This window comes from Dromaius novaehollandiae, chromosome 23 (assembly GCF_036370855.1).
Source record: "Dromaius novaehollandiae isolate bDroNov1 chromosome 23, bDroNov1.hap1, whole genome shotgun sequence".
NCBI lineage: Eukaryota > Metazoa > Chordata > Aves > Casuariiformes > Dromaiidae > Dromaius > Dromaius novaehollandiae.
In genome coordinates this window covers 10,506,161-10,526,022 of record NC_088120.1, presented here as the reverse complement: position 1 = coordinate 10,526,022, position 19,862 = coordinate 10,506,161, and the positions used below count along the sequence as shown (strand labels likewise).

The 19,862-nt window shown below is 61.4% G+C and overlaps 2 protein-coding genes across 2 annotated transcripts; both read left to right on the top strand.

The window, feature by feature from the left end:
* Positions 1–3,247: 3,247 nt before the first annotated feature.
* On the top strand, positions 3,248–10,741 carry CSF3R (colony stimulating factor 3 receptor). The gene is made up of 16 exons (XM_064525250.1): positions 3,248–3,406; positions 3,898–4,369; positions 4,451–4,750; positions 4,838–4,958; positions 5,049–5,236; positions 5,773–5,927; positions 6,050–6,203; positions 6,317–6,399; positions 6,490–6,703; positions 6,989–7,177; positions 7,480–7,581; positions 7,726–7,872; positions 8,407–8,547; positions 8,797–8,887; positions 9,141–9,222; positions 9,539–10,741. The coding sequence occupies exons 2-16, from the start codon at positions 4,300–4,302 to the stop codon at positions 10,058–10,060; spliced, it is 2,559 nt and encodes an 852-aa protein (XP_064381320.1). The 5' UTR covers positions 3,248–3,406; positions 3,898–4,299; the 3' UTR covers positions 10,061–10,741.
* A 410-nt stretch (positions 10,742–11,151) lies between these two features.
* On the top strand, positions 11,152–19,780 carry MRPS15 (mitochondrial ribosomal protein S15). The gene is made up of 8 exons (XM_064525260.1): positions 11,152–11,369; positions 13,151–13,213; positions 13,744–13,819; positions 14,675–14,723; positions 15,532–15,616; positions 17,303–17,361; positions 18,619–18,810; positions 19,574–19,780. The coding sequence occupies exons 1-8, from the start codon at positions 11,249–11,251 to the stop codon at positions 19,700–19,702; spliced, it is 774 nt and encodes a 257-aa protein (XP_064381330.1). The 5' UTR covers positions 11,152–11,248; the 3' UTR covers positions 19,703–19,780.
* The last annotated feature ends 82 nt before the right edge of the window (positions 19,781–19,862 follow it).

The following is a 19,862-nucleotide window of genomic DNA, read 5'->3' as shown; positions in this document are numbered from 1 at the left end:
GGAGCAGGGGCAGGAGCAGGAGCAGGGGCAGAGCAGGAGCAGGAGCAGGAGCAGGAGCAGAGCAGGAGCAGAGCAGGAGCAGGAGCAGGAGCAGGAGCAGGAGCAGGAGCAGGGGCAGAGCAGGAGCAGGGGCAGGAGCAGGAGCAGGGGCAGAGCAGGAGCAGGAGCAGGAGCAGGAGCAGGGGCAGGAGCAGGAGCAGGGGCAGGAGCAGGGGCAGGAGCAGGAGCAGGAGCAGGAGCAGGAGCAGGAGCAGGGGCAGGAGCAGGAGCAGGGGCAGAGCAGGAGCAGGGGCAGGAGCAGGAGCGGAGCAGGAGCAGGAGCAGGAGCAGGAGCAGGAGCAGGGGCAGGAGCAGGAGCAGGGGCAGAGCAGGAGCAGGGGCAGGAGCAGGAGCAGGGGCAGAGCAGGAGCAGGAGCAGGAGCAGGAGCAGAGCAGGAGCAGGAGCAGGAGCAGGAGCAGGAGCAGGAGCAGGAGCAGAGCAGGAGCAGGGGCAGGAGCAGGAGCAGGGGCAGAGCAGGAGCAGGAGCAGGAGCAGGAGCAGGGGCAGGAGCAGGAGCAGGGGCAGGAGCAGGAGCAGGAGCAGGAGCAGGAGCAGGGGCAGAGCAGGAGCAGGAGCAGGAGCAGGAGCAGAGCAGGAGCAGGAGCAGGAGCAGGAGCAGGAGCAGGAGCAGGAGCAGGGGCAGAGCAGGAGCAGGGGCAGGAGCAGGAGCAGGGGCAGAGCAGGAGCAGGAGCAGGAGCAGGAGCAGGAGCAGGAGCAGGGGCAGAGCAGGAGCAGGGGCAGAGCAGGAGCAGGAGCAGGAGCAGAGCAGGAGCAGGAGCAGGAGCAGGGGCAGAGCAGGAGCAGGAGCAGGGGCAGAGCAGGAGCAGGGGCAGGAGCAGAGCAGGAGCAGGAGCAGGGGCAGGAGCAGGGGCAGAGCAGGAGCAGGAGCAGGGGCAGAGCAGGAGCAGGGGCAGAGCAGGAGCAGGAGCAGGGGCAGGAGCAGGGGCAGAGCAGGAGCAGGAGCAGGGGCAGGGGCAGAGCAGGGGCAGGAGCAGGGGCAGGAGCAGGGGCAGGAGCAGAGCAGGGGCAGGAGCAGGAGCAGGAGCAGGGGCAGAGCAGGAGCAGGAGCAGGGGCAGAGCAGGAGCAGGAGCAGGGGCAGGAGCAGGGGCAGAGCAGGAGCAGGAGCAGGGGCAGGAGCAGGGGCAGAGCAGGAGCAGGAGCAGGGGCAGAGCAGGAGCAGGAGCAGGGGCAGAGCAGGAGCAGGGGCAGGAGCAGGGGCAGAGCAGGAGCAGGAGCAGGAGCAGGGGCAGAGCAGGAGCAGGAGCAGGGGCAGGAGCAGGGGCAGAGCAGGAGCAGGAGCAGGGGCAGGGGCAGGAGCAGGGGCAGAGCAGGAGCAGGGGCAGAGCAGGAGCAGGAGCAGGGGCAGAGCAGGAGCAGGGGCAGGAGCAGGAGCAGGGGCAGGAGCAGGAGCAGGAGCAGAGCAGGAGCAGGAGCAGGGGCAGGAGCAGAGCAGGAGCAGGAGCAGGGGCAGGAGCAGGAGCAGGAGCAGAGCAGGAGCAGGAGCAGAGCAGGAGCAGAGCAGGGGCGGGAGCAGGGGCAGGAGCAGGAGCAGGAGCAGGGGCAGGAGCAGGAGCAGAGCAGGAGCAGGAGCAGGAGCAGAGCAGGAGCAGGAGCAGGGGCAGGAGCAGGGGCAGAGCAGGAGCAGGAGCAGGGGCAGAGCAGGAGCAGGAGCGGGAGCAGAGCAGGAGCAGGAGCAGGGGCAGAGCAGGAGCAGGAGCAGGAGCAGGGGCAGGAGCAGGAGCAGGGGCAGGAGCAGGGGCAGGAGCAGAGCAGGAGCAGGAGCAGGGGCAGGAGCAGAGCAGGAGCAGGAGCAGGAGCAGGAGCAGGGGCAGAGCAGGAGCAGGAGCAGGGGCAGGAGCAGGAGCAGGGGCAGGAGCAGGAGCAGGGGCAGGAGCAGGAGCAGAGCAGGAGCAGGAGCAGAGCAGGAGCAGGAGCAGAAGCTGGGGCTGGGGATGAAGCCGAGCTGGGGCTGGGGCAGGAGCTGGAACTGGAGCAGCGGCAGGGCAGGGGCAGGGGCTGCTGTTCATGTGCTGGCGCCGGAGAGGCTGCTCCCAGGCCTCATCCTGTGCCTGCGGGCGCCCCGTCACACCAGCCCGCGCCGGGCCCCAATGTTCCCGCTGGCTTCCTGCTCCCGTAACCCGGCTTCTGCAGTTTTGCTGCAACGGCCGCGCGTCGCCCCGGCGCATCGCCCCGGGCAGCGGGAGCACCGTTGGAGAGAGCCGCCCCTGCACCGCTGCTCGCGGGCTGCAGGCTGCACGGGGCCAGGCCTGGCCCTGCAACCCACTGCACCGGGGCAGAGCGGGGGCTTTGGGGAAGGGGCCGTCGCCCCGGCGGGGCGCGTGGCGAGGCGGCCGCGTGCCATCTGCCACCAGCAGCCCGCCCGGCGGGGGAGACGCTGGGCGCCCGTTCCCCCCTGCTCCCCTGCCCGCCCCGGCCCCACGGCGCGGTGTGAGCGCGGGTGGGTGCCGCTCGCCGTGGCGTGTGCACGCTGCAAACGCCGTAGTAAACAGTTGTTTGCACAACGAACGCCTCCGTTGCGAAGGCCGCAAGCGCGTCGCGGGTTGGGCAATTCCCTGTTTACCGGGATGCTCCAGCTCCGTCCCGCTGGACCCGGGCGTTTTCCCACGCTGGCAGGGTGCGGTGCTGCCCGGCGCGGCTGGCGGACCGGCCCGGGGCGGCCGGGGGGCCCCGGGGGGAGCGGCTGGCAACCCCGGCCTCGTGCCCAGCCTGGGCCAAGCGTGGGAGATGCCGGCGGCAAAGCGGGTCTCGGTGCGCCCCTGCGGCCCTCGCCGGCCCGTGGAGCTCACGTGACGGGAACGGGGGCGATTTGGAGCGGATCGGGGCCAGGGCTGCTCTGGCCGGGGCCAGGCTCTGGGAGGGACCGTCCCCGGGGCCGCCAGCGCGGCAGGCGCATCCCAGGCGAGGAGGCTCGAGCTCGGGGCGACGAGGACGGGGGGACGAGCCCAGTCCGTGCTGCGGGCTGGGGGCCGGGAGCCACAGTGCTGGCTGCGCTCGCAGCACCCGCCGCGGCCGGGTGCCCCCACCCACAGGCGCTGCGTCCCCCCGCCCGGCCCCACGGCCCCGCGGGGCTGCGGCAGGGGCGGAGGGCGGCGGGTCTGGCTGCAGCACCGGGCGCCGGCCCCGCGCTCCCTTCCTGCCGGCGAGCGGCCGGCACAGCCTGCAGGGAAGTGTTTTGCAATCACCTTCTCCAGAGTCACAGCAATTAACGGCACTGGTTTTGAGGAACTAACGGCGAGAGCAGCGTGTTAGCAAACGGGCTGAGCGCGGCGGAGCGCCGGGAGCCGGAGGCCGGTGCTGCGAGTGGGCACCGCGGGCGGCCGGGCACCGCGGGCGCGGAGGCCAGGTAGGGACAGGGCGTGGGGATGGCTGGGTGCGGGGCCGCCCCACGTGCCCGGGGCGATCTGGCAGCGTGGACCCAGCGCTGGCCGTGCAGGGGGCCGCGGGGTGGGGACGGCCGCGTGCCGGAGCCGGGGCATGCCGCGGTGGCTGCCTTCCCCTCGCCTGTGCCGGGCTCGTCCGCCCCGGGTGCCGGCTCCGGAGCAAGGGGAGTGCCAGAGGCAGGTGCCGGCACAGGCACGTGCCCCCTTCGAGGAGGGCACAGCCACCGTCACCCCGGGAATCCGGGCACCACGCAGCCGGGCTCGGCGGCTTGGTGGCTCCGCTGCCCCGGCGCAGCGCGGGGACACTGGGGACTGCTGCCGGCAGCGGCCGGGGGATGCTGGTGGAAGGGGGACGCAACGGCGAGAGGCTGCAGGCGGGACCCCGAGGCCCTGCAGCCGCGGCCCCCCCCCCGCATCGCCTTCCTTCATCCCTTTCCTTCTTTCTGCTTATCAGACCACCCTGCCACCCAAAACCCCAGCTCAAACCGCAGCTCTGTCCCTGGCAGAGGCAGACGGTGCCCGAGATAACAGCAGCTCGCAGGGTATCTGTGCTGCAGCGGCGGCGTGAGCGGAGCCGAGCCGCCGGCCGGGGTCTCCCGGCGCGGGGCCGTGGGTGCTGCCGCCGGCGAGGTGCCCACCCGCGCGGCTCCCGGGGCCGGTGCCGCGGGCAGCCAGGGCCGCGCTGCGCCCCGGGGTGGATGCGTCCGCGCTGCGGAGGGAGGCTGCGCCGGGAGGACGTCTGGCTCCAGGAAGCATCCGCGGGCGCAGCAAGGGGCGTCTGATGCGGCCGCTTGCCGGGCCCCGTCCCGCCGCCGGTGTCTGAACTCCGGGTGATGCCAGAGCCAAGGAGCGGACCATGGGCAGGCGCGGCGCGGGGACGACCCTCCTGCGGCGGCTCTCCCTGCTCCTCCTGCTCTCCCTGGGCGGTGAGTGGGGCCCGGGTGCCGTGGGCCGGCCGGCTCTGCCGCGGCCGTGCCCGGGACGCGACGCCCCTCTCCCGCCCGCAGGGACCCACGGCTGCGCCTCGGTGGCCGTGGGCTCGCCCGTGGTGCCCCTGGGCTCGGCCGTCACCGCCTCCTGCACCGTCCGGAGCCAGCTCTGCGGCGGGCTGGACCGCGGCCGCGTCCGCATCTCCTGGCTGCTGGACGGCGAGCCCCTGGCCGGGAGGCAGCGCGGCGGCCCGGGCGGCGCGGAGGTGTCCCACGTCACCGTGCCCCACTTCAACCGCAGCCAGGCCCGGCTGTGGTGCCTGCTGGAGTGGAACGGCACCCGGCAGCGCGTCGGCGTGGCCGAGATCCAGGCGGGATGTAAGTCGGCGCCGCGGGGCGGGCGGCGGGGCCGGGGGGGGGGGGGCCGGGGCCGCCGTCCTCAGCCCCCCCGGCTGCTCCCCGCAGACCCGCCCGCGAAGCCCTCCAACCTCAGCTGCATGCTGAACCTCAGCGACTACGGGCTGACGTGCCAGTGGGAGCGGGCGGCCGACAGCCTGCCCACCGCCGTCGCGCTCCAGTGCGCCACGTAAGCCGGGGGACGGGCCCCGGGGCGCCCCGCTCCGGCCCCCCGCCCGGCCCGGCCCCGCTGACCCCCGCCCTGCCGCCCGCCCCGCAGGAGCCGAGCGCAGCGGGAGCCCGCCGGCCAGGCGGTCACGGGCTGCACCCCGCGCGCCGGCGGCCGCCGCTGCACCGTGCCCCGCAGGCTGCTGCAGCTCTACCGGCAAATGGACTTCTGGGTGTCGGCCCGCAACGCCCTGGGCACCGCCGAGTCCGAGCGCCTCCGCATCGACCCCATGGACGTGGGTGAGCGGCGGCCGCGGCCCCCCGCCCGCGCAGGCAAAGCCGGCCGGGAAGCCGGTTACCCGCAGGGGAGGGGTGTCAGAGCGCCCTGAGAGCGCGCCGGGCTTTTCGGTCACATTTTACACGCCGGTTCCCGTGATAAATGGCTCACGATGATGAACGGTGCCAAAGCCGCGTTGCAGAGCCGAGCAGCGTGTGCCGGCTGCGCGTGAGCTACCGCTTGACCCGCCGCACTCTGCGGCGATTCATCACCCACTTACTCAGGAGGTCCATCAGTGATACACTCAGCTCCCAAAACTATTTGTAAAAAGAAACCTCCTCAGACAGTGCAACTTCTCGTCCCCGCTCTGCACCCGGGGCAGGGCCGCTGCGGAGCAGCAAAGGGCGTTGGGGACGTTTGTGCCTAATCCCGCCGGGGCAGGACGGAGCCGGGGCTGCGGGCGGCAGCGCTGGCAGCAGCGATGCCTCGGGATGCGTGCACGGATGCAGCCCGGGCAGGGCCGTCCTCGGCACCTCAGCTCTGCCCCGCTCTCCCGCAGCCAAGCTGGACCCCCCGACGCTGCAGAGCATCGGCTCGGTGCCGCAGCAGCCCGACTGCGTCTCGGTGGCCTGGGAGGCGGCCCCGAGCAGCCGGCACATGGAGCTGCAGTGCGAGCTGCGCTACAGCAGCGCCGAGGACCCGGCCTGGGCGCTGGTGAGCGACGCCGGGCGCTGGGGCCGCGGCGGGGGGGGGGGGGGGGGGACACACGCTCCGGCCCCCGCGGCGGGAGGGGACCCGGCCGGGGAGCTGACCGGCCCCACTCCGGCTGCCCCCAGGTGCCCGGCATCGGCAGCCAGGCCGGGCCGACGCAGCACTGCGGCTTCCTCTGCGGCACGCGGTACCGCTTCCAGATGCGCTGCCGGCGGCCCTCGCCCGGCGGCTACTGGAGCGAGTGGAGCGCGGGCAGGGACTTCACCACCCGCGAGAAAGGTGGGTGCGGGCGTCCCGGGGCCGCGGCGGCGGCACGGCTCGCGGCTGCACGGAGGACGCCGGCCGCGGCACGTGCCCCTTGCAGCATCTCCTCCACCTTCCTCCCACCGCAGCCCCGACAGCGCGCCTGGACGCGTGGTGGAGCACGCGGCCCGTGGGTGCCGGCCGCAGGGTCGAGGTGCAGCTGCGGTGGAAGGTACCGGGGGTGGCGGGGGGGTGGGTGCGCGGGGGCCGCCGCCGCGGCAGGGCCCCCCCAGCGCCCCGTCCCGCCTCTCTGCGCCCGCAGGCGCCGCCGCAGCGGGAGGCGAACGGGCGGCTGCTGGGCTACCGGGTGGCGCTGAGCCCCCGGCGCAGGGGCTGGGACCCCCCCGCCGTCTGTGACACCGCCGACACCCAGTGCAACTTCTCCGCCCCGGCGGGGACCGGCAGGGTCTACCTCAGCGCCTACAACGCCGCCGGCGAGTCGCCCGCCACGGAGGTGGTCCTGCTGGAGAGGACGGGTGAGCCGCGGCGCAAACCTCCCGCGGCCCCGCTCCCGCCCGTGGCCCTGCCGCGGGGCTCCGTCGGGGCCCCCGGGCTGTGCAATCCCGGCGCTGCCCGAGAGGCGCGGACCCGCTGCCGGCGCGGTGCGGGAGCTGGGCAGGCACTGCCGGGCGCGGAGGGGCTGCGATGGGAGGCGAGGCGGGAGCGGGGCGCTGGGCGCGGGATGCTCCTGGCCCCGCGGCACCGCGGGATGCTCCCGGCCCGCGGTGGGTCGGGCTGGCAGCGTGTCGTCCCCGCCGCAGGCCGGCCGCTGGCGGGGCTCCGCGCCGTGCCCGGCGGCGAGCGCAGCCTCTGGGTGCACTGGGAGGTGCCGCCGGCCCCCGCCGCCGGCTACGTGCTGGAGTGGTACCCGACCTCGGCGGAGCCGGCCGGCTGCAGCGCCTGCTGGCAGAGGGAGCGCGACGGGGGCACCACCAGGGCCCTCATCCGAGGTAAGCGTGGGGCGAGCGGCCCTGGGGCACCCGGGGGTCCCGGCCCTCCTCCCCGCCGGGGCCGCTCGCTGCCTGCCGGAGGCTGGACACCTCCCGTGCCACGGCCCGGGGGTCCCAGCCCGCCTGCCCCGAGCCCGCCCCGCGTCCTGCCTCCTCGCGCGGACGCTGCGCCCCGGGCAATGCAGCGGGTCGTGGCCGGGCACGGGGTGGCCAATGCACCCCGCGCGGGCAGGCTGCGTGGGGCCGGCACGCAGGGACCCCCGGGCCCCCAACGCCTGCTCCCCCTCTGCTCTCCCTTGCAGACGGCATCGAGCCCTTCCAGCAGTACAGCGTTTTGGTGTATCCCCTCTACAAGGATGCCGTCGGGGTGCCCGCCTGCACAGCAGCCTACTCCCAGCAGAAGGGTACGTGTGCTCCCGGCAGCCGCGGCAGGTCCCGCGTCTCGGAGGCGTCGGAGCCGCCGCGCGGCGCTTCTCCTGCCCAGCCTGCCCCCGGCCCCGCGGCTCTGCTTCGCACCGCGCCCCTCCACTGGTCTTGCTCCCTTCCAGCCCCGTCCCACGCCCCGAAGCTCCACCTGAAGAGCATCAGCAAGTCCCACGCCGAGCTCTGCTGGGACTCGATTCCCGTCGGGATGCGGAACGGCTTTATCACCAACTACACCATCTTCTGGGCCAACAGCACTGCAGATGTGTCCAGTGAGTCCTGCCTGCGTCACTGCTGTCCCTGCTCTCTGCCCAACCATGGCTGCGTCGGGGGGGGACCTCAGCAGGCGTTGTCCCTTGGTCAGAGAGCAGATGGGTCCGTGCACGTGTCTGGGCACCGTACAGCTATCCCGCTGCCAGCAGAGACCCACGGGGGTGCAGCCGGCTGGAGCAATGCAGCTCCCGGTGCTCCTGCTCCAGGAGAGCAGGCAGCTCCGCCGCGGCGCCCGGGGTGGCTGTGGGGCTGCTCCCGGACCCCGGGGCTGGACGTGGCTGCTGCCGGTGCCCTGCACGCGCGGCACAGACTGCTCTGCCGACGGCGTGGGCTGGGACGGCTCCCGCAGGGCTCGCGCCTCTTCCTCTCCTGCGGCCCAGCTCATGCCCTTCCCCGCTCTTCCCGCTCGTGCGGGAGTCGAGCCCACCTGCCCTTGCAGGGAAACCCTTGCTCAGGCCGTGCGGGTGACGAGCAGGCACGGCCACGCCGCAGAGCGGGCCCCGGCCTCCCTAACCGCGGCCGTGTTTCTCCAGGTGCCGTTGTGAATTCCTCTCTCAGCTCCTTCGTCATCTGGGGCCTGAAGCCTTCGACGCTGTACAAAGTGCACATCATGGCTTCCACGGTGGCGGGCAGCACCAACGGCACCAGCCTGACCCTGGTGACCATGGTGCTAGGTAAGGCAGGGCGCAGCCTCCCACGGGCTCCGGGGACGCCCTAAGGACAGGAGGGGACCTGTCCCGCGGCCCTGGGCACTGCCGTGCCCACAGGGACGGCTGGACGCGGGGGCAGGCGGGTGGTGAGAGGCTTTGCCCCCCTTGGCTCCTGCCCCAGCCCCGCAGCACAGCGCAGCAGTGCCCTGCCGCTGCTCCCACCCGACGGCAAGGGACATGTGCTGCAGCGATCCCCTCCTGCCTGCTTTCCAGATGACATTGAAATCCAGTTCCTCTTCCTCACCCTTGGGCTGGTCTTCGTCCTGCTCATACTTTTGATGATCTGCTTCCAGAAGAACGGGAGGTGAGTGCCAGCGAGAGCCCGCTGCGGGGCTGGGACTGGCCTCCTGCGCGCTGGGCTGCCCTGGTCTCCCTTCCCTGCAGCCACGAGCTGCAGCCCGTCTCTTGGAGGAGGTGTATAGGAGCGGCAGTGGAGGTGTCCCGCTGTTGTCTCGGGGGATCTGCACTCACGGGCGCCCGATGTGTTCGTACCAGGCCAGCCCCAAGCCACGTCGTTTCAGGTTGTGCATTGACCCTTCTTGTTCTGCGACCGCCAGGGTGAAGAAGCAGTTCTGGCCCAGCGTCCCCGACCCGGCCAACAGCAGCCTCGGCAAGTGGGTGCCGGCAGAGCTGCAGCAGGTGAGAGCCGGCAGTCTGCTCTCCCCACACCTCCCCAGGCCCGCGCCGCCCCCCGTTTCCACCCAAGCGCCTGCCCGGAGACCGCGCTGTGCTGCTGTGAGCAGCCGGGGTGCTGGCCGTGCCCTCACCAAGGCACAGACCCCTGTGCTCCGCATGGAGCCCGGGGACGGGGACCGTGCTGGGGCGGGGCGAGCACGGTGCGCCCCACGTGCTGCGTCGGGAGGGGGACGGAGGAGGGGGTGCACCCTGAAACACCTCCGTGTGCGGCGGCCGGTGCTGCGGGCCGGGCTGGGCTGAACGCACGCTCTTCCTCCAGGAGCCTCTGCAGATCCCTGGCGCGAGGGAGCCCGGCCTGGCGACCATTTCTACTGTCACGGTGCTTGAGAGGGGAGCAGGGAAGCAGCCGTGGGGCAAGGACCCCATGGCAGAAACCACCAGCGGCTTCCCAGACCTGCCCAAGACCTACGTCCAGCAGGACGGACCTGACACACCGAGCGGCAGCAGAGACATGTCGGAAACGAGTCAGGGGTGCTACAGGAATGGAGGCGAGCCAGTCCAGTACGCGCACGTGGTCGGGGACGGTTACAAGGGCCAGCAGCACGTCCCATCCCGCCTCTACCTCCGCTCCAGCTCCACCCAGCCCCTGCTTTTCGACGGCACCCCCAGCCCCACGCCCTACGAGAACCTGTGGTTCCACGGGGTCGCCCCGGAGAGGCTCTACGGCCAGGGCGGCAAGGGGGACAAGGGCTTCCCCGAGGAGCCACTCATCAACTTCCCCCTGCTGCAGGGCCTGAAGATCGGCGGGGCTGAGGAGCTCTATGACTTCCAGAGATTTTAGCTCTGGGCAGAGGCCAGGCAGTGGGACGCGCTAACGGCTGCCCCCGCTGGCCCAGACCCCCGCGCCTCCCCGGAAGGGCCAAGCCGCCGGGCTCAGCACCACGCGCCCGAGCATCCCTCCCCAGCCGGGGCAGGCAGCCCGCGCCGTGCCCCGGGCCAGGGCAGCCCCGACGTGGAGCTGGGCACCCTCCGCTCCACACTCTGCGCCGTGCCGCGGGGCAGAGTGATCCCAGCCCCCGGGCAGCCAGGCCGGGCACGTCCCGCTGCCGCTCCCGCTCACCTCCCCAGCTCCCGCGAGCGGGTCAGCGCCAGGCGCCCCAGGCCTTGCCGCGGGTGCCGAGGGAGGAGAGGCAAAATCCCCGAGAGGGGCGTGCAGGGCATGCAGGGCGCATGGGCTGAGCCCGGCCTGGCCGCGTCCCCCCTGCCGCGGCCGTCCCAGCGCGGTGCTGCGGGGAAGGACCCTGCGGCGGCCCAGCCGAGGGACTGCAAAGCTCCCTACCTCCGACGACGTTACCTGAACAGCCATTTAAGCTCACCGTCCGGCTGCCTGGCACCGCCCGGCAGCTAAGGGATCTCACTGCACTTTGGGAACGCCCAGGGCACCCCGTGCTGTTTATTTTTGCTTTTCCATGTGCTCACACAATAAAGGGGGGTACTCCCCACGAGCCCCGTGCAGACAGACTGCCAAGGCCAGGGCTCGGGAACAAACCGCAGACCGGCTCCTGCGCGACGCTGGCAGCAGGACACGAGTCCAGCTGCAGCCGTGAAACGCTGCACAGCGCCGGGGGGCACCGAAGTCACCGTGTCCCGCAGCTACGATGAGGTTTAGGCGCCCAAACGCCCTAGACGTCCCGTGACCTCCCTCCATCAGGGCACGGAGCTGCCTCCTCTTGCAGCACCACAGATGACTTCAGGGCTGGGGCTGCAGGGGGCCGCGCAGCGGCGAGGGGGGACCGGGGCCACCCCCCGGGCTGCGGGAGCCCCGGGGAGCCCCAGGGGCCGGGGCCGGGCAGGACCAGGGCCAGGGCCAGGACCGGGCCGGGCTCGTTGCCATGGCGACCGCCCCCCCGTTGCGCGGCCCATCGATGCGCTCGGTCTCTGGCGCCTGGCGGCGCTCGCTCGGCGCTCGGCCGGCCGCGCCTGGACAAGATGGCGGCGCCCAGGTCGGCGGGGCGGTGAGGCGCGGGCCATGCTGGCGCTGCGGACGGCGCTGGGCCGCTGCCTGGCCGGGCTGGCCGGAGGCGGGGCCGCGGCCCGGGGCATCGCCGGCGGCAGGGCCGCGGCCTGGGGGCTCGTCCGAGGCGGCGCGGGTGAGGCGGGCGAGCTCGGACCACCCGAGGGAGGGCCCCGGGAGGAGGCGGCAGGGCCCCGGGGGAGGAAGAGGAGGCCCGGGAGGGGGAGCAAGGGGCTGGAGCGGGGAGCAGGGCCCGGGGGTGGCCCGCGGGGCTGAGGACGGGGGGAAGAGGCGGTCTGGAGGAGCAGGAGTAGCCGAGGGAGGGGGAGAGGGGACCAGGGTGGCCCTGAGATCACCTGGGGGCTGGGGGGTCCCTGGGGCAGGGGGGGGGCAGGGGGCTGAGGTGACCCTGGGGCAGTGCTGGGGGCAGGGAGCTAGGCTGTCCCTGGGAACGGGGGGCGGGGGTGATCCCGGGGTGGCCTTGGGGGGCTGGGGTGGCCCTGGCGTAGTCCTGGGTGACAGGGGACTGGTGATCCCAGTGATGGCAGTGATCCTGGACATGGTGGGAGGGTCTGGGGGGGATCAGAGCGTGGGGATAGCCCTGCAGTGGGGCAGGGAGCTGGGGGGACCCTGGGTAATGACAGAGGCGTCCCTGGGGCAGGGGCGGGCTGGCATGCAGGGGACGGCTGGAGCTGAGGTGGCCGTACGCCCGTGCTGGGGGCAGCAGGTCGCCCTGGGGCAGGCAGAGCCCTGCCAGCCATGCGTTGTCCCCTCGGAGAGGGGCCGGGTGCACCAGCAGGTTGGGGGGGGGCAAGGGCGTGTGAGCCCCGAGCGTGCTGCAGGCAGGGGAGCCGGGCACAGAGCCCAGTGCCAGGCACGCACGTGTGGTGCTGGAGGTTGCCTGCTGGCTCCCCTCGTCTGTACGCTGCCGCTGACACCCGCGGGCTCTGCCCTGAGCGTGGAGGAGACGCGGAAGCAGCTCGGATGGCTCTGGGACCAGAGTAGCTCAGATACGGCGTGCTCGCTTGGCTTATGCATGCAGGGAAGTCACTGTGAGCTGAGCTAAGGTTTGGGTTAGAGGTCTGTAGCTCTGTCTGTGTGTGCAGTTACCGTGCAGTAAGCGTGAGATGGCGTGCTGAGCCACAGGAAGAGCTGCCCTGCGCTTACCATTCACTATGTGCACACTGGAAGGGGAAGGAAGCCCGTGCAGAGACCTCATGTGTCACAAGTGCAGAGGTCAGCTAGCCTGCTTCTGAGAAATGCCCTTTGTAGGCAGGTACATGGACTGGCCACAGTCTGTACTTGAAGAGGTGTTTGTGGCACAGATGAATAACCTGAGGCAGGTATTGATTCCAACAGCTGGGGCCTCAGAACAGCAGTTAGAACAGTTATCTCTCAAAAGGTTGAAAACCAGCTCTGTTCAGGCCGGGGGTGAATGTTCTTCCCTGTATCAAGGTGTGCTGGTCAAAGGTTACTGCCAGATCTCCCCACCTCTCTACTCTGCCACTGAAACTCTTAGAAACACATCCAACTCACACATTAAATTAGTCAGATTAGTTCAGACCATCAATTGAAACCCTTTAAATGAACAGAGTTCAGCTGGGGAACACTCGCATTATCTGCTCAGCAGCAGGTCAGGCGTTTGTAGTGTCTTCCTGCTGGCTCTGTGCTTCCCATTGTTTGGATTCAGATACCCTCGAGTGGCACAGCTTCACCCAGGTGTGTTAGCACCAGGATGAGAACCACGCTGGAACTGTTCCACAGTTCCAAAAGACAAAAGACCTGGGTTGACTGCTGACCACCTTTGAATCTAAATACTCTGATCAGAGTTTTCTATTATAGAACTGGTGGAACTTAATGAGTATACCGGTAAAAAGCATGCACAAGTCTGATAAATCTTTGTTTTCTTCCATCAAGCTTCCAGTCCCTTTATTCAGAGAGCCAGATGTTACGCCAGGCCTGTAAGAAGAAAAAAGAAAGGTACGTCTGCATTATGAGGCCCCATTTTAAAATGTTTTACTCTGGACTCTATCCGAGTTGTACCCTAATGCAGCAGGAAGAGAGGGTGTTTGGAGAAACTAGCTAGACTTGGCTAGACAAAGACATGGTGACAGTCCCACTTCAAAGGGGAGATTGGACGAGAGACTTTGCAAGGTCCCTTTCTGCAGTTCTGTGAATCTATAAATAACTCTGTGAGCTCAAAAGTTTTTCAGAAAAATCAGCAGTTCATGAATGTGTGGCAAATCAGCAACTGTCTTCGGCAGTTCTGATCTCACTGGGCTACATACCACATTGTAAATCCAGAGTACTGAAGGCAAGAGGCTAGACCTTGTTTTATTGACTGAATTTCCCTGATCTTAGCTTGATCTTAGAACTGCTCTCTAAGTCTGTCCTTTGGAGCATCCAGTCTGTTTTCTTTGCAGTTTGTTTCCTCTGATCTAGTTTGTGAGCGTGAGTCAGAGCTCTCACTTAGTACTGCTGTTCCTTAAATGTTTATCTTTTCTTTGTAGACTTCCCCAGTCATTTAGATGACCTTCCTCCAACAATGCTGAAGAAAGATTACGCCAATGTACCAATAGTAAATAGGTATGATGTAGGGAAAGGGAATGACTATTCTCTTCCAAGCTTTGTATCTTGGACGCACCCTGCCACAATATGCAGTAACTGTTGCCTGCTCAGTACTTATTTAATGCTCTGTGGTTACTGATATGCAGTTTAGCAGAGAATTGCAAACTTGTTTTGAATGACAAATTTACAAAAGCAGCCACTGATTAGGGGTGTGTTAGGTTTTTGTTTACCTAATGTAAGGTACACTGAGCCTACTCCTCAGAAGTGCTCATTGCCCATGTCTTTGATGGACATCACAGTCCGTGGAAATAATTTATGCCTGTCTTGAAATCAGGTACTAGAGAGTAGAGAGTTAAATGCTCAAAATAAATGGCTGCTTCTGAAATTTGGAACCAGAGGTTTTGTGGTTTTAGGCTTTGATTCCAGAACTGCTCATGTGTGATGCATGGAGAGCCCCAAGTGGCAAAAATGAGACTTTCACAGATCTTTGAAAGTGCAAGTCTTGAAATTAATCATTTTGTCCTTGACTGCTTACATGAGGGTTAATCTTCGGCACCCAGTTTGCATATAATGTCATTTTTGGAACTGCTAAGACTTCATCATGACTTTAAATAATTCCTGCGGTGCTTCGTACAACAGCAAAACCATTTGCTACTTCTGTAATCTTAGATGTGATTTTTCTTAGGAATACAAGAAATAGCTTATGGCTGACTGTTTTAGGGACTAGGGGGATTGCTCTAAATTTGTAGAATAAATTGCAGTTCCTTGAATAACTTTGAGAAAAGTTAAAATTAGGTTTTCAGAACAAATTATTTCTGTTGTTAAGTACACTTTTTTTTCTGGCTTATAAACTGATCTGTAACCTCCTTGCAGTGTTGACGACGTAGTGAGAAGATTATTGTCACTGGAAATGGCAAACCAGGTTAGTGTCATTCTACTTGCCTAAAAACTATAGCGTTTAGTGACCACAGTCATGTAAGACTTGCCTATGTGTTTAAATGCCCTTCATTTACTTTGTTTTTAAGTGTTGCTAAGTGACTGCAAAGTATTAAACACATGATGGTATTTAGTCTTGCATACTCTTAATATTTATCATAAAGTGAAGTCTCCTTTATGATAATAATTGCACATTAAAATGAAAGAAAAGAATATTTAGAAAATCACAGGTGGAAATGCAGCTCCATTATGTTACTGCTGATGGTTGGCCCATGTTCCAGAAAATAGTACACTGGACAGCAGATGTTCTGCAAATGACTTTTTATTTTTTTTTGTATGCTGAGAAAACATAGTAAGTTGGAAAGGCAGGACAAAGATCTTGCGCCTTCTTGCTGCCTACCACATAAGCCTGAAAAGATGCAACAAACAGAGGCTACTGCTGTGTGAGATCAGCCTTGGTTTCTTGTCTTTTGTTCATGGGAATGGTAGGGCCTCTTCAATCTCCGTCTTTTGTAGTCTTAGGAAGAAGGATGTGACTGTACTCTTGACTTAAAGGAGAGTGATTCTGTCTTCTGCTGAGATCTTTTCTGTGCTGCTTCCCTGCTATACTCTGCTGTGAGCACTGTCCTGCATGCAATAGGTTCTTTTTTGCAGCATTTTTTGCATATTTGTGATGGACATTCAGTAAAGCTAGTAATTACAAAGCCTTTATCTGGGCACTTGGGAGGGACCTAGGGTGTCTCATACCTATAATGCTTCTGAAGAAGTGACAAGCTCTTTTCTGTCATCCACAGAAGGAGAAGGTGAAGATAAAGACTCAGCAGCTAGTGGAGAAGGTCAGGAGGTCTCCCAACGACAATGGCTCCTTTGAGGTGCAAAGTAAGTTGTTGGTAGATGACATTTCTCTTTGCTTTTGTTCAGCTATTCCCACCTCATTACTTGAAGTTTCCTATATCAGTTAGGAGGATGTCTTTCAGGAGAGCACCTGGGAGGCAGGTAGCCTGCCGGATGCACTGGAGGAGCTCTTCAGGATTTGGGAATGTTGCAGAGGCAGTGCATGTACTCACTGGCAGAGGGAGCAGTTTGAACACACATTGTTAGAGTCTGTGGCTAGAGACATGCTGAAGAAATCTGAAAACCTCAGGTTACTGCCTGCCCACAACAGGGAGGTTCAGTATGTTTATTTATCAGTACAAATGAAGGACTTTCCTAGATGTGTTGGAGAGAAAAGTCGCATAAGATTTTATGATACTATCGCTGCATTACTCAATGTGAGATTGTGAAACCACCTCTTTTATCAGTGCTTTCTCATAAGAGAATCTTTTGTGGCTCTGCCTCACATGGTTAGCGTAATGTTTCTCTAAAGTAGTCCGTGCTGCTGCAGTTCTTTTACAGTGATATACACCGTCTAGTTTTGCTTCCATGGCTTCTGTGCCTGCAATGTTCAGTCTATATCTGAATGAAGCAGGGGCACAAAGAGAAAAGTGTGCGACAGGAGCTTTGTTGAAAGATCACTTTCTGGATTTGAAAACGGAACCTTTTTCTGCCCATATATGAATCTTTTCCTGAAGTCATAAAGGATGGTAGCAGAGCCAGCAGCCAGGCTGCTGCAGAACAGTTCACTTGACAGAGTATTTTTTATAATTTTTGGAGAGATTCATTTACCTCAGCCCTATAAAATACCAAACCTTACACTAAAGCGCCACATAATTTGACAACATTTTCCTCCATGACTGCATCTGTAAAAGAGATATGCTTAGCAGGGCTCAGCTCAGGCTGGTGAAAGTGATGTGAAGCACCAGAAGTTTAGTGGCACAATTGACTCCATTTCAATTATATCTATTACAAATGTCTGCTAGGCTGCTTTCCAAATCCCTACTCTATATGCACCCTCCAAAGGCAGCCTGTGCATTATTCTGCCTGAAGCGCTTATGTGACATGAACCATTGTACTGCATTCAATATGAAAGTGAAATATCAAGTTTAGCCATGGAAACTGAAATCCCTTTTCCCTAAGAGAGCTCGGGCTGAAGCACAGCGTAGGGACAGTGCAGGGGTGAAGCCTGTATCGCCATTGACCCAGATGCATTCCTTGCTCATGAATAAAGACCTTCAGTTTCTCAGGCTGCCACTAGCACTTTTCTCCAAAACATGAAATTACAAAAAAAATTAAATATAGCTTGATGCTGCTGTTAGAAAGAAACTCATAAGTTGTGTCTGTTTCTCCAAAGCTTAAACGAAGTGAAGAGAACTGCATGTAGAGTCACTGGTAATTAAGTAAGGCAAGAGGCATTTTAGGGATAAATTCATATGGTATGTTGTTAAAATTTTAAGCACTAATTAAGCAGCTTTACAGTAATAGTTCTCACTTGAGTTTATGTAGTTTATATTTTATGGTTTGTTTTGCATTTATTTAGAAAGCTGTGCGGTAATATTTGCTGTGGTGCAGTGAGCACCCATAAGGACAGCAGTCCTCAAAGGGCGATTTGAAATGGAATGAAAATGATACTGTCTCACGCTAGGAAGCTGCTGCTTTCACGCAGTTTCTTATGTCTGTCCTTTATAGTTGCTATGTTGACTGCCAAGATTCGCACTTATGAGGAACATCTTCAGAAGCATCCCAAGGTATCGGTAATCTGAGCCTACAAGTCTGAGACAGCAGCTGCACTGGTTGTTTTCTGAGTTTAGAGCAAAAGGATTTTAACTCTGGGGTATGGGAAGGGTAGAAACTAAATTGGTTTGTAAAATAGCTGTAACTGTTTCCTCGTGCCAGGCTAAGAAGTTGCTGGCTCAGTCACAACTGAAATATGGAATGTGCTCTTTTTGTTACTGGCTTGGTGGAAATGGCTGGGCAATACCTTTGAACAGAGTTTAGCTAAATTTTTTCTTGTTGCAGACATGGTTTCATTACTTAGTTTTCAACATAATTAATGTGAGCACTTCAGCTGTACTCTCACTCTGTTCTGCCTGTGAAAGTGTTTAGCAGACAGGACTGTATTAACATAATGACTAGTTTCCTACCTAAAGTTACTGGGGTTCAAAGCCCAAATGCAAAACATCACAACCTGTAAGCTTATGAACAAGGTATCTTAAAGCTTCCTAATGCAGTTGAAAAAGGTGGGAAATGTATTATTGAAGTGTATTTGAAAAAAGTTCATAATTATTTGTTACTTATAAAAGCGTGAAGGGTAAACCAGGATAGAATTCAGCTTTAAGGAGGCAAAAGTTCTACTAAATGTTTCAGCAGAAAGTGACCTTTTGAAATTACTTGGATCAAGCCAGCTTCTTACAAGAATTGCTTGTAAAGGATAGGGAGGAGATTCCTCCCATGACAGATTGCCCTTAATGACATGGTTCAAGTTATGCATGCTCCCTTCCACAGAAAAACCCAAACTGTCAGATGGAGCCAAGTCACATTTTATTTCCATATTTATTTTCATATTTCACATTTAAATTCTTAACAAAGATAGTGCTTCAGTGCTAATTCTGGAACTATACATTTCAGGACAAGCACAGTTTTTAGCCAGTAGGCCTGCCCTATAGTCTTTTCCTCCTAGCCATCGCAGCTTTTGCCAGCAGAGAGGAGAGTGAAAGTGAGATTTAGGGGAAAAATGCACCACCTGAAACTGTATACTAGTTGAAAATAGTCTTTGGGGTTGGGGGAGGAAGGTGAAAATGCAAAACATAAAAAAGCAATTCCAATGAAAAGTAAATTAAATCTTCTTGTAATGACCTAAAGTGCTTGCAATATCTGGAATTGTTCTAAGATACTATCTTTAATCTGATTCTTTCATTTTAGCCATGCTCTGTTTCATTTTAAGTAATTTATTGGAATGGAAGTACAATTTATCTGCAATCTAGTGAACATTAAGTCCTTTGCAGGATAAAAATAACCGTCGTCGCATGCTGATGGATGTGGATCGCCGGAAGAAACTCCTTGCGTATCTTCGCCGTGTCCGCTATGACATCTTTGAAAACACTTGCAAGCAGTTGAATATCCAGTACACTTTGCCCCCTGCCTACTCCAGAAGGATCACCAAGCGCTGGCTCGCTAAGAAGGCTTTCTGCATCAAGGTATGGGGCAATCAGAAGGAGAAAGCCACAGAGCTGGACTGGAACAAATCTCTGGTAGAAGAGCACAGTTAAGACAATTAGAAAAAGTCAATAGATAAAAGATAAAAATTATTTTAAGCTGTCTTGAATTTGGAGAGGCAGTGATAATATCTGTAGAGTAATACATGCGCTCTGCAAAGAGCTCCCAAAAGACAGTTATGCAGTGGGCAGCAGGCTCGTGCTGCAGATGTGCTCTGCTTGTGAACGTGGAGTTGTGCTACTAGGTTGTTCCGAGACGTGTTTGTGCACTGGCTCAGAACAGCCTTTCTTCAAACCTGATTAGAGCAACTAATAGGTGAGACTATTGCGTCTGATGGCACCTTGGGAACAGGAACGTGGGTATGGCCAGCACCTGATCTCCTTCGCTCTCCATAAATTGGATATTTTGCTAATATCCTTTGGTGTAACTCTGAGTGGAATGAAAAGGCTGGACAGTGCCTTCCATTTATAGCTAGTAAACTTCCACCCACTAAAATTATAACTAAAGGATAGGGCAGGTAGAGCAGAATACCTGGGAACGGTACCCTACAGCCAGGGCTGTTTGGAGTCGCGGGAGGACGAGCGTGGGCAGGAGCAGACGGGACTGGAACGCGCTGGACGCTTCCCGGCCGCAGCTGCAGGACTCCCGCTCTGCGCGGGGAGCGGGCAGCGTGCGGGATCCTTCTGACAGCAGCACCCAGCTTTGGCTCTTCCCGTCCCTCACCCTCCTGTGCCCCTGCTGCAGGTTTTTAAGGAGGCGCAGAAGCTGAAAGCACCGGAGAGACTAAAGCAGAGGCAAGAGTGGCGAGCAAGAGCGAGGGCCAGGGCTGAAAAGCAGAAAGAGGCGCAGCAGAGCGAGGGGACCCCTGTGTAGCAGCGGGCTGAGGAGATCCGCTTCTGACTGCGTGTGATGGAGCCAGTCACTTTATAAAAAAATAAATAACTAAAGGCACCGTGTCCTCTGTCCTTCGTTTGTGCACGATCTGCGCCACGTGTGAGTACCCAAACACACGCAGAGCGCGATGCGTTTTAGA

Excerpts from the sequence above, each read along its gene's own strand:
- CSF3R (XM_064525250.1), top strand. The coding sequence starts at position 4,300 with ATGGGCAGGCGCGGCGCGGGGACGACCCTCCTGCGGCGGCTCTCCCTG. Across the intron at positions 8,888-9,140 it reads TGCTTCCAGAAGAACGGGAG|GGTGAAGAAGCAGTTCTGGC; the intron begins GTGAGTGCCAGC and ends TGCGACCGCCAG. Across the intron at positions 9,223-9,538 it reads TGCCGGCAGAGCTGCAGCAG|GAGCCTCTGCAGATCCCTGG; the intron begins GTGAGAGCCGGC and ends CTCTTCCTCCAG.
- MRPS15 (XM_064525260.1), top strand. The coding sequence starts at position 11,249 with ATGCTGGCGCTGCGGACGGCGCTGGGCCGCTGCCTGGCCGGGCTGGCC. Across the intron at positions 13,820-14,674 it reads AATGTACCAATAGTAAATAG|TGTTGACGACGTAGTGAGAA; the intron begins GTATGATGTAGG and ends ACCTCCTTGCAG. Across the intron at positions 18,811-19,573 it reads AGAAGGCTTTCTGCATCAAG|GTTTTTAAGGAGGCGCAGAA; the intron begins GTATGGGGCAAT and ends CCCCTGCTGCAG.